Below are 12839 nucleotides of genomic sequence, written 5' to 3'. Positions count from 1 at the left end.
CAGGCACTCATATACAATGGTGGGAATGTGAACTGGTTCATCTTTTTTTCTTTTTAAAGGCAATTTGGTAAATCTTTATTTCCACATAACTTTGACCTTGCTATTCTACTGCTAGGGTCTTATCCTATAGCTATACTCACACAAGTATGCACAGACATATGTACAGGGTTGTTTACTGTAGCATTGTTTATAATAGTAAAAAAACTGGAAACAACTTAAGTGCCCACAAAAGGGTACATATAACAATGGAATATTAAGCAGCTTTTAAAATAAGAGAAAAAAGTCAATTGTCAATACACAGTATGAGACATATAAAAGGACATCAGTGAAAAAAGTTAGTTCTCAATGACACATCTGAATACATGAAACGATATATATACTTGCACTGTGTGGAAAATTTCTAGAAGGAAACCATTAGCAAGGGTTACCTTGGTGGAGTGGGACTAGGATAAGCTTAGATCACTTTTGTTTGTGTGTGTGTACCATGGGCTTTATCTTACGGAATATTAGACAAGAGGCAGTATGCCACTTGCCTGTGCACGGAATAAGGCATGAGGAGAGCCCGTCCATTACCTGCCCGGCTCCTTCGTGTCCGACGACCCCGGCGGAGACTAGGGTGCCATGTGGCGATGGGCCGGTATCTTCGGAAAGGTTGCTCCTCTGAAACAGCAAACCCAATGGGTAAGGCAGTAGAGAGATCAATTTTGCTTTGACCCACCTTATGGGGTAACAGGTAGGGGAAGATTTGGACTGGGCTCTGAGGCGTGGTTCTGACACCAGTTGCTATGTTTATGCCTTGAGTTATGGAGTGACTCCCATGCACTCGTCCTCGCTCTCTCCCACATTCCTCGGGGGTTTTCTCCCGCCTCACTTTCTGGACCCACTGGTTCTGCTGCCCCCTCTCACCTGAGCTCTGGTTGCTTGTTACCACCTTGTATCTCCACTGGGCCTCAGAGAGAACCTTAGAAAACCGGTGCAGGCGGCTCTGTGGTCCATGTCTGCTCTCCGGGCAGTTCTGGCCTTCCGGCAGCGTTGGGTCCTCAGGGGGACTGTGGCTGCTGAGCTCCTCCAGCTGGTCCTGGAGGAGCCTGAGGAAGGCCCCCATTGCAAACTCATCAGCCAGGAACCCGCTGACACCACTGGTAAGGTGCTCCAGGTCCAAAAAGCTGTGCCCGTGAGGCTCTGGGGAACTGTCTTTCGGCTCTGTCTTCAGACAGCTTGGAAGTGTATCAGCAAGGCTCCTGGGGACTCCCAGGGAACCCCGTTCTGACTTCCTTTCAGGCTGTGCTATGTGCTGAGGGCTCTCTGGTGGAGACCTCAAACCTAATGGGTCCTTCCCCTCAATGTCATCCTCCTCAGCATAGTCCTCGGGCAGGTGAGGCTCTGGGTGAAGATCGGCAGAGGTGATGAGGAGCAATGAGAAGATGTTTTCTAGAAGTTCCAGGCGCAAAGAGTCAGGAACACCGCACAGATACTGCTGACACCTGGCCAGGTATGTTGAGAAGAGATTTGAAGCACCTAAAGTAGCATGTATCAGAGAAGAGGGCAGAGAAAATGTAGACCTTAGAAACATTACTTGCCAGACTCAAACATTCACACAACTTTAACTCATTTATGTTTTAATGACTAAAGAAATTGCAGTTACAGTCAGAAGAATAAGAGACTCCTCATCAACGTCTTTTCATGATTTGCAGAGTTTGTACGTTAATTAGAAGTACAGCTCACTGAACACTTGTTATTTTGTTTCTGCTTTTTAAATATTACATTATTCTGCATCTCTCACAAGCACTCCATAATAGGCTCCTTACTCCTCAATTCCATTTTCACTCATTGTTACACTAAAGAAGATCAAGGGCTACCTAGATCTCTTAAGAAATACTCACTGGTCAAAAATGACCATGCTCAGAGGAGAAGGTCCATCCCAAAGCTACAAAAGAGAGAGAATTGACCAGCAGTCACACAAGGCAAGTTAAACGTTGTAAGTTATTAAGAAAAATGAGAGAGGATAGGAAATAGGTTCTTTCACACTGTAGCTGTGATCCATGACATTGACTTAGAGCAGGGGCGGGGAACCTTTTTTCTGCCAAGGGCCATTTGGATATTTATAACATCATTTGAGGGCCACACAAAATTATCAACTTAAAAACCAGCCCGCTAAATTCGGGCAAACATTTAATTAACTCACCCCTCATGCCCTGGCAGGGCCAGACAAATGATTTTGTGGGCCTTATACAGCCCGTGGGCTGGATGTTCCCCACCCCTGACTTAGAGGCTGCGTTCAAAAAAAAAAAAAAAAAAAGAGAGAGATATCATACAACAGAAAAATAATCAAGAGTGCGCTCTGTTTGGAAGGGTGAATATATCGTTTCTCAAAAGTTTAGCTTGTGAGAACTTAGAAGACAGAACCAAGAGAGACAGAACCTAGGCACAGAACCTACACAGAACGTTCTCTAGAGACAGAAGAACTTCGCTGGAGAGAACATGGCAAAAGATCCTGGACAGAAACTGGCCTCAGAACCTAGAGACAGAACCTAGCGAGAGAACATGGCAAAAGATCCTGGACTGAACCTGACTACAGAAATTGGCAAGAGAACCTGACCAGAACCTGGTGACTGAACCTGGCTGGAGAACCTGGACAGAACCTAGCGAGGGAACATGGCTATAGAACCTGGCTGGAGAACCTGGAGAACCTGGCTGGAGAACCTAGCAAGAGAACATGGACACAGAACCTGGCTGGAGATCCAGACCAGAACTTGGCTGGAGATCCTGGCTAGGCTGCTGATCAACTGAATGCTGTCTCCGTGTCATTCCTTCTTCGCCGACTCCGCCCACACCTTTGGGGACCCCTGGACCTGCTGGGGTTGGACCCCGGCAATCAATCGGTTGCCTCCTGGATGTGCCCCCAGGTGGGAGCAAACCCACAACCTAGGTACATATGTGCCCTGATGGGGAATCAAACTTTTGGTATATGGGATGACACTCCAACTGAGTCACCCAGCCAGGGCCATTTGTTAATAATTAAATGAGGGGGGAAAAACTGAAATAAAAAAATGGGAGGGCAAATCTAAATATCATTTGCTGTTTTCTAAGAGTATTGGAAAGATACTATTATTAAAACAGTGCCATTCTTACTTCTAAAGCACCTCCCTTATTAAGACATTGCATTGTTTCCTGGGACCCAGTCACAACTTTTGGTCTCTTGCCTAGAATTATCTGATGTCCAAAATGGCTACTCATTCTGATTTATGGACAAAAAACATCCTCCAGCCACAAACTATTTAACCTCACCAAAGTTTTTTATACATCCCAAATACTCATGCTTTAGGCCAGTGGTCAGCAAACTCATTAGTCAACAGAGCCAAATATCAACAGTATAACGATTGAAATTTCTTTTGAGAGCCAAATTTTTTCCACTTAAACTATATAGGTAGGTACATTGTTATAACTTAATTAGGGTACTCCTAAGACTTAGGAAGAGCCACACTCAAGGGGGCAAAGAGCCGCATGTGGCTCGCGAGCCGCAGTTTGCTGACCATAGCTTTAGGTTAATCCATCAGAGCCCAATAACAAAATGCAAATATGTTAAAAAGAGAAGTAACCATCTAGAAAAGTAGCATACTTGACCCTTGCCAATCAATAAAGATTTTTTTCTAAAAAATTCACCTAACTAAATTCTGAGTCTCTGCCAAACCAATAAGTTGACAATTGTTAATTTTGTGTTCTGTAAGTGGTGAGTAACTTTGCCACTAAAGCTATAGAACCTCGTTTTCAAATTGTGCAATCCTCTCATCTTGAATCTAGTAATTCATTTACATCTATAAACCTCCAGGATTGAGAAGTTATCTTTGTGGTTAATCTAAATTGGTAGTAATTTATTTATGACCTATCTTCATATTCAAAAAAGTACACTTCTATAAATTTATCAGTAGCTTTGTTTATGCAAGTACATAATTCTTTTATAGGAGATTTTTTTAAAAAGAAATTAAAAAAAAAATTAGAAACACAAAACCATTCAGTATGCTCCACTGGCTGTGAATAGGAATTTTAAAATAGGCGACAATGCACCCTTCAATGTCACAATCATTTGTTTATAAGTTTTGTCTCTGAGGGACCTTTGATCTGAACCCTACTTCCCATCTTGCAACTTCAATATATATAATATTGATTCATTATTTTCTGACATTTTGCTTCCTAGCGAGCAGATGAAACTCTAAACTGCTATATAAAAGCAATTTCTAATGGTGCTTCCAATACCTAAGAGGCAGTCTATTTTTCAATGGTTCGTTTGGATTCCAAATCTCAGGTTTTGAGGTTCTGAATTGGTGATTTCAGAAAAATGTACACTTTTTTTTTTTTAACCGTACTAGTCTAAGGGGTTTTGATGATTTAAAAAAATCTTCTCTGAGTGTGTGCATGTAAATTTTTATTATGGGAATTGTAAAGTATTCAGAATGAACCCCATTGGCTGACCCACCGTTTGGGAAGCCATTACTATTGCCCTAAGCATGTTTATTACTGTATAGTGAATAATCATGAGTTTATTCTATAACCTTGTCCAGATTTCATTGATTGTAGATAAATGACACATAAGGCAAATCACATTTGATTAAATATCAAAATAAAAATAGGTGATGCCGTTAAAAAAAAAAGTTTAGCTTGTATATCACTTACCTATACATATACACATACATATATAAACACACAAATTACATACCTAGGTGCAAACTGAAGTGTGATGTGAAATGCTATTTTATTGCAGGTTATGGGGGCGGGGGGAGCATTTGGAAAACAATGCACCAGGTGATCAGACTCCATTAAAACTTAGGCACATCACTTGCTTTCTCCATGTCTCTTTGATTAACGAAGGCTGATTAATGGATGAAATTATTCCTGGGCATAATAAAACCAAGGGCCACCTCCTCAATCCTGGTGGAACAGGTTGCAGCAGGGACTCGGGGGGAGGGGTTTCTGTACCTGAGGGGGAGACAGAATCATTCACTGGCTCTGCAGCCACAGCCAGGTCCTCTGAGAGACTGTCTTTGCATTCCTGGCACTGGGTGTGCTGGTGTGAGTTCACACAGAGGGCATAGATGGCATACTTCATGGCACAGAAGCAGTGGTAGAGTGTCAGGTTCTGGCACTGGCTCAGGTGCTCAGGGCCCGGAGCACCCGCTGAGTCTGAATGGGAGAGAGGAACAGGCAGCACTTCAGAGCTGGTTCTTTCAGGACGGCAGCAAGCACGCCAGACCAGAGACGCTGCACTGCTCTCTCCTTTCCGCCAGTTTGATCCGCGTCCCTCCCAGGCCTTTTCCTCCACCGCATCAACGTTCCGTCCCCTCCATTTCCTTTTTCCCGCCGGCCTCCCTCTACATGTCTCTCTAATGCAGCCCTCATGGCTATTTAACAAATCTTTTCCTTATATTTCTTAACATTTTGTTCTTTCTTTTCTTTTTTTAAAATTAAAACTTAAAGTAAATGTTTAGAGGAGGTATGGGGGGGGGGGTTTAAAAGGAAAATATGTTTAGTCTACCTAGTACCACATTATCCAAGAGGCAGGCTTAAAGTGTGTATAGGTTGAGTAATGAGAGCAAAGGCAACAAAATTTCTTTGGAAAAAAAAGTTCATATAACATTTAAAATATATATATTTTATTGATTTCAGAGAGGAAGGGAGAGGGAGAGAGAGATAGAAACATCAATGATGAGAGAGAATCATTGACTGGCTGCCTCCTGCATGCCACCTACTAGGAATCAAGCCTGCAACCAGGAATTGAACTGTGAACTCCTGAGGCATGCCGGCCAGGCAAAAAATGATATTTTTAAGAAAGCACTGAAGTAGACATCATGGGGAAAAACACAAATGCTGTTGAAATATCTTGTACTTGTCTAATAATTTATAATTTCTCATTTAAAAAAATTGAGGAGAAAGAGAAGGCATCATAATATTTTAGGGTCTCTAAACATCTTAATCTGGCTTGAATCCTTTTCATCGTAAAAGTGCAACCTTCTCAAAGAAAAGGCATTAAATGTAGCAAAGCGAAAAAGAAGAAAATATAACCCATGATATTACCAGCTAAACACAACCATTAACAATCTGTTTTAACCCCTTTGATAATTTAGCATATATGTGTGTATGTTGAGAATAATGACATTTTCTATACTATTCAATTTTCCTACTTCTTAAAAATAAATGATAGTATAAACATTTGATTATGCTTCTTCATATACTACATTTCTGATGGCTGCATACAGTTCTGCTGCGGCAGGGCACTGCAGTAGTTAGGAATGCTTTGCTACTAGGATGGTGCAATAAATCCCCATGTGTATAGGCTTCCTAGTAATTACTTCTTATAGGAAGCTCAGATTTACCAAAGTCAGGGTAGAAACAGAATGAGGTCAATATTGTTCCCCGCCCCTGGCCTCTACATGGCATTATTGTCCCGGGCCAGGACTTGCAAGCACTGCACAACCCTGAGAGTGAGCGGCTCCTTAAATTTTGTACCTCAGATGCCTCTCTTGCCTCACCCTAGTCCCAGACCTATTATTGCTCCTCTTTCACCTTTTATCAGTTCTAAGTGTGTCCTGGTGGGTCACCAGGGATCGAATTTAAACCACTTCTTTGGAAGCCTTCTGCACTTGTCTGTAAAACAGAAACTTCCAGTTCCTTTAGGAAATCTGTTAAACAAGTTGCCTACCTTCCTGGGATAAAATATAGAATGCAGTGACACGGGTTTTCCAGTTAATGGTAGATCCTTTCTCAAGGTCAATCTAAGTAATATCTAGGCTGAGCAACATCTACTGCCATCTGGGAAGGTTTGTTTCTCTCAAAGCAAAATGTCCCAGGACCTGTGTGGCAGTTTGTGACTACATTATGATACCATTTTTGAGAGTAAAAGAGCTTGTTAATGGGGGCTTTAATTTTAAGCCAAGATCTAAGATTAAAGCAAGACTTTACTATTGTTTCACGCAAGTCTTCTTCTAAACTGCTTTATGTGTTCAATAGAGTATGAGGGAGCTATGGGAGAGAGAGGGTAGACCCAAAGTGTGCTGTGAGAAAGCGTATGAAGAATGGAGAGACTCGCCAAGAGTTGCATAAATATTGCCAGAGATAATGCTGCGAATTCCGAGGTAAGTTCCTAATTCTGTTCCTTGGCTTGAGGGTATCCTAGTGGTTCTTGAGATGGTTCCACGAGGACAAAGGTTCCTATGGAGCTGTTCTCATAGGGTTCCCTGTACCTCATCCAGAGAGGGGAGGCACGTTCCCACACCCCATGATCTCACTGGGGCAAACAGCACTAATTTAGAGGCACCTGCTAGCCCACCCGCTTCGACAGATTACACCTAGGTAAGTCTTTGCTGAAAGGAACCTCGGCAAGATTGTCCTAAGAGGAAACTGTGCCCGAGTGACTCCATCGGCAACTTACTGTGCACTTGCTGGGGCTCCTTGGCTGGCACCTTCTGTAAGAGCTTGAGAACTTCTTCCTCCCTGAGGGCTGGAAGGTTTGTGAGGTGATGGAGAGAGTAGAGCACTGAGTGGCTGTCTCCACCGTGTAAATGACACAAGAGATCCCTCTTTGGTATGGGGCTGCTGGGAGGGAAAGATGGGAGGATGGGAGGAGAGGCAGTTTATAAAACTGCTCTGAGAAAGACCATTCTGATTCCCTCTTTCTCTTGCTGTCTGGCCCCTAACACCATGAGTTTCACTTACCCAAAGACTACATTTTAGTTGGTCTGGGATACAGCAGAGCATTTATTTACCCTCTGGAAAGTACATCCATCAAGTCAGCCCTACTCATCTAGGAAGGATCTAGAAAGGGCCTTTTTGGTCAAGGGGGTCCAGAAAAAGCCTGCAGAGTAAGCTTCCCAATTTCTGTGCTCTTCCCAGCTCAGAAGCGGCACAGCTTCTCTGCCTTCCTGAGTAATGGCCTCTCGCTACTTCCCACTCTGCCTACTCTACTTCAGAAAGTGCTGGGGGAGCAGTGAAGAACAGAACAGGAACCCAGTCCTGGGGAGCCCTGAGGCTAATATATCAGGAAACAGGGCTTAACCAGTTCAACAGGTTACTGAATAAAAGTGTGACCGGGGTAACACATGCAAGAATGTGGACCACAGTACTGTCACTTTGGGCATGTCACTCAACATCTCTGGACTTCAGTTGCCCACCTTTAAAATTAGGATAATATTGGTAACTACTTCATAGGATTACTGTGAGGCTTAAGTGAAATCATCCACATAAAGGGCTTGGAGCTATGCCTTGCATATAGTAAGTGCCCAGGAAATGTGAGCTATTGTTCTTTATCATTGTCATCCTAAATTATCCTCTCGTTATAACCTTATGGCTATAGTGAAAATAATTATTACTTATGTTTCTTTCCTGGGTTAATAGTTGGAATAATTATGAGTTGCTGGTCAACATTGTCAACTCAAAACAGTTGTGTGGACGATGTCTTGAAATGGTCACATGCACAGAACACAGGATCAAGTGTGCCCAATGGTGGGAAGACTACACAGGGCTGTACCTGCTCTGCTGTACACACCACTCCAGGACCTCCAGGTGAGCCCACAGCCCATCGCAGGCATCCCTGAGGAGCTTATCACCACCTTGGTCCTGTACGGACATAGAAGAAAGAGATGGCATATCTGGGGTCAGAGGCTGTAATGAACTTCAGGACCTCGCATTCTGCCTCAGCCGGAAGTCCCACAGCACTCACTTCTGAGCAGCCCAGGCTGCAGAATCAGTTACCTGGGTCCTGTGGAGTGTCTGCAGCAACCTCCTGGCTGATGCGAGGCTCTGGCAGTGTGTCCAGCCCAGGAGCACAAGCAGTCGACGGAGAGGCCTGAATTCTCTATCCAGGAGGCAGCCAAGGCTTGGGAAGTCTTCCTCTTTCAACAGCGTTAGTGCTGTCACCTGTAAGTCAAAGGAGGCTGCTACAGGCAGTTACGTGGACTTGCAGCTCATTAGGGGAAGAAGCTTTTGGCCACAGCAGGGAGATTTCCGACAATGACAGAAGAGGCCACTTGAATGAAAAAGGTCCAAAAAACTCTAGACCATAAGCTCTTTGAAGGCAGGCACTGACTTCCACAGTACAGGGCACACAGGATGAGGTTAACAAATATCTATTGAAATACACTGAAGCTCAGTAGCAATCTGGGAGAAATTTAGAGTAATTAAATTCCTGTCAGCTAGACAATACACTGTTACCACTGTCTTTTCTTCCCTGCACCCCCCAGAAAGCTTACAAGAATCCAACATTGTAGTTCCTGCCAAAGGACTGATGTCAAATGACGGCAGCTCTAACTATGAATGACGCTGGTTCTCGAAGACTTCTTCCCCCGGGACTATGGGATGGACAGAACCCAATGCCTCACCACGGATTAGACTGCTGTGTTGGGTAAATGAGTGGGAGAGAAATGAGGAATGGAAAAGCCTGTGGAGTCCCTGGGTATCTCTGCGATGGAAACCATTTATGTCTGACCTACCAGGATCTGCTCGAGGAAGTGCTTGCTGTTGCTCAGGCAGTAGAAATAGGCCAGTTTCCAAGCCTCGGCTGAGTCGGGATTGGAGAACAAGGCGAGCATTGCCCGCTCGGGATCTAGATGATCCGGTGAGACTGAAAATCAAACCAGACAGGGTGACTGGGGAACCAGAGCTCTTCTTTCCTAAGCTAAAGCCCATTGAAAACACCAACTGTTAGAGTTCACTCTTTTAAAAACTTAAACCAGGCTTCCTATACTTCTATATTAAAGGCCCTTTCCTTCTCTCAGTAGCTTCTGAAAAGCTCTTTGCTGCTATTGTTATTACTTTGTGTGTTTTTTTCCCATCACCTGCTCCATCCTAGACTATAAAATCTGTGCTTTTAGGAAAATGCCTCCCCCTTTTGTGCGTAGCCTCTTCTATTGGACCCTCTGAGCAACGTGTAAGGCCCGGCCGGCCGAGGGGAACTCGAGAGAGGCCGGGCACAGTGGGATTTCCAGCACACAGGAGGGCAGCAAAGGGAACACACCTTCTCCCGACGAGGAGGCCTTCAGTGGCTTCCCTGCGGCCTTCTCTGCATAGGCATGGCCGTACAGGGAGAGCAGGCCCCGGCCGGCCTTGTGCAGCAGGCAGCTGAGCAGCCGCTCCTCCTGCAGGGGGCTCCCTTCAGTCCTGCAGGCCTCCAGCAGCTCCTCACACAGGAGACGCAGCTCAGCCCCCAGCGGCTCTGCAGGGCAACGCAGAGTCCGCAGGGCTCCGTAGATGGCCTCCACGCTCCCGGGGGACCCAGGGGCAGCGTCCTGCAAAGCTCGCAGTGCCTTTCGAATGAGGTCCACCAGTGCCTTCTGCAGAAGCCAGTCACCAGGGCCGGGGCCATCGTCCTCCCTAAGCAGCAGCTCCAGCAGGGCCTGCGCGGGCTGGGGAGCCTGGCTCAGAAGATCCAGGAGCACAGAGACAGCTTCCGAGCTGAGCCGAAGGGTCCGGCTCTCCGGCCTTCGATTTTCGTCAAGCACAGGGTCTGCGGTGTCTTGTGATAAAGCCTCATACAGTTCCTAAATAGAGGATGAAGAGAGGGATGCATGCTGAGATGTCTAGAATGTTATCACCTGTATGCCTTTATGTTTTCTCTTTTCAGTACATATGCGTATGTGTGTGTGTGTGTGTGTCTAAAACAGTAGCAGTAGCAAACGCTTCTGTAGTAGTTACTACGTGCCAGGCCCTTTACACAGAAAAATAAACCTTAAGAGGAAGACACTACTATTGTCCCCATTTTACAAATGAGGAGATTGAGGCAAAGCGATGAAGTCAATTGCCCAAGTCCTCCATGCTCACGCTTGCCCCTCTTACTGCCTCCAAAATGTGCACTGCCAAGCAAGTAACAAATGCATATGACACTAGGTCGAACTCAAGGCATTTAAATTCAATTTTTAAAAAAACATTACACACCCTGCACTGTGTGGCTCAGTTGGTTGGAGCTTCGTTCTGTGAACCAAAAGGTAGCAGTTTGGATTCCCGGTCAGGGTGCATATTAGAGGCAAACGATCAATGTTTCTCTCGCATTGATATTTCTCTCTCTCCCTCTCTGTCTCTCTCTCTCTCTCCCTCTCCCTGCTTTCTCTCTAAAATCAATTAAAAAATAAGTAAATATAATAAAAAAGAACATTATGTATCAGTTTTTAATCTTTGATCTAAATCCTAGTCCTAATACGTCCATCCCACACAACTCTCCCTTCTTACTGGGCCTTCAACGTACTCACAATTAGTACCATATGGTTTATAATTGTCTCAAGTGTCTATTAGTCTCTCCTCCCTGACTAGACTAAGCCCTTAAAGGCAAGAACCTCTATAGCAAGCATGTCAAACTCGTGGCCTGCAGGCCGCATGTTCGACATGCTTGTTATATAGCCTATAATTTGTTTGTAGAGTGGGTGCAGAGGGAGAAGAGGGGGTGCTTTAATACCGTGCCTATGTATGGTGCTCAGGGATGCTTCTTCATGAACTGCCTCCAAGATGGGAACAGAACCATGAGTCCTTGACTTAATATAAGTGAAAGCATGTACTTTAAATCCTACAGCTAATATGCCTGTATTAGCTCATGGTAGAGTGATGAAGAAAATAAGTACTGAGCCTCAGAGCATACCTCAGGCACGTAAGTATAGATCTAGGTAAGACTTATAGTTTAGCCTTGGCCTGGTGGCTCAGTTGGTTAGAGTGTCATCTTGATACGCCAAGGTAGTAGGTTCAATCTCCGGTCAGGACACATACAAAAATCAACCAATGAATGCCTAAATAAGTGGAACAACAAATAGATGTTCCTTTCTCTCTCTCACCCTTCTTCTCTCTTTCTAAAATCAATAAACAAAACAAAACAAAAAGACTTCGTTTGAATCTAGCCCCAGAAGATTGCTGTTAACTCTAACACATTCAGTGTAGCTCTTACAGAACCACGTATTCAACAAATACTAGTTCCTGTTTCCCTTCACATTTCCTGCCATATACTGGTGGAAAATTCAAATACCTAGTTTAAATCCAAGTTATGTATTCCTTTTACATGAAATGAAAAAAACTTTAATCTATAGTTGTACTTAGTACTTCTGGATAATACACCTCTGAGAATTCTAAAATCAGTTAAGTTTATCGTAATTTTAAACTCCCCTCAGAGGGGCCTCTATCTAACCCGGTCTTGCGTGAGATCAGAGTACACAGCCAGCATCTAGGGCAGGGGTCCTCAAACTATGGCCCGCGGGCCACATGCAAATACAAATATTGTATTTGTTCCCATTTTGTTTTTTTACTTCAAAATAAGATATGTGCAGTGTGCATAGGAATTTGTTCATAGTTTTTTTTTTAAACTATAGTCCGGCCCTCCAACGGTCTGAGGGACAGTGAACTGGCCCCCTGTTTAAAAAGTTTGAGGACCCTTGATCTAGGGGACCTATCTCCGCTGGATCCCTGGAAGCTGAACTGGTTGGTAACTGTGACTCTGGGCAGACGGCTCCCAACCCCTCTCTCACCTTGAGGATGTCCTCTGGAATGTTACCTTGAAGGTCTTCCGATAATAAAAGAAATTCTAGCTTTCTCCGGAAAACAGCTGGGAGTAACTTCTAGAAAAATCATAAGAAGAAAGCACAGTGATTAGGCATATGCTTTAGTTAATAAATTATAAATACTTCTCTCCAGTGACTTTTTTTTTTTTTACTGAAAGAAAATTTTATTTTATATATCACTAGCCATGCACTTTTGTCACTAGTTATTACATAAAGACTACGTGATGCCATTGTCCAAGTGGCATGATCATTTTCTGTCCAAAATTCACTTTGTCTTTACAGAATTTTCATGATTTACATATATACATATATCAGTGA

General features: G+C 44.0%; 1 protein-coding gene across 2 annotated transcripts in view; it reads right to left on the bottom strand.

Annotated features, from left to right (window-relative positions):
• Positions 1–12839, bottom strand: part of ZFYVE26 (zinc finger FYVE-type containing 26) — a 73170-nt gene that overhangs the window by 51111 nt on the left and 9220 nt on the right. The window contains exons 4-12 of one of the 2 annotated variants that reach the window (XM_059692611.1): positions 12489–12578; positions 9995–10526; positions 9480–9604; positions 8743–8907; positions 8519–8607; positions 7424–7587; positions 4975–5178; positions 907–1518; positions 574–660 (exon numbers count right to left, since the gene is read on the bottom strand). In XM_059692611.1, the coding sequence (XP_059548594.1) occupies positions 574–660; positions 907–1518; positions 4975–5178; positions 7424–7587; positions 8519–8607; positions 8743–8907; positions 9480–9604; positions 9995–10526; positions 12489–12578 (2068 nt within the window). Of the gene's footprint in view, positions 1–573; positions 661–906; positions 1519–4974; positions 5179–7423; positions 7588–8518; positions 8608–8742; positions 8908–9479; positions 9611–9994; positions 10527–12488; positions 12579–12839 lie in introns of both variants that reach the window. The other variant, XM_059692620.1, reaches the window with a different exon arrangement.

This window comes from Myotis daubentonii, chromosome 1, assembly GCF_963259705.1.
Source record: "Myotis daubentonii chromosome 1, mMyoDau2.1, whole genome shotgun sequence".
In the NCBI taxonomy this organism is placed as follows: domain Eukaryota; kingdom Metazoa; phylum Chordata; class Mammalia; order Chiroptera; family Vespertilionidae; genus Myotis; species Myotis daubentonii.
This window is presented reverse-complemented; position numbering and strand designations above follow the sequence as displayed.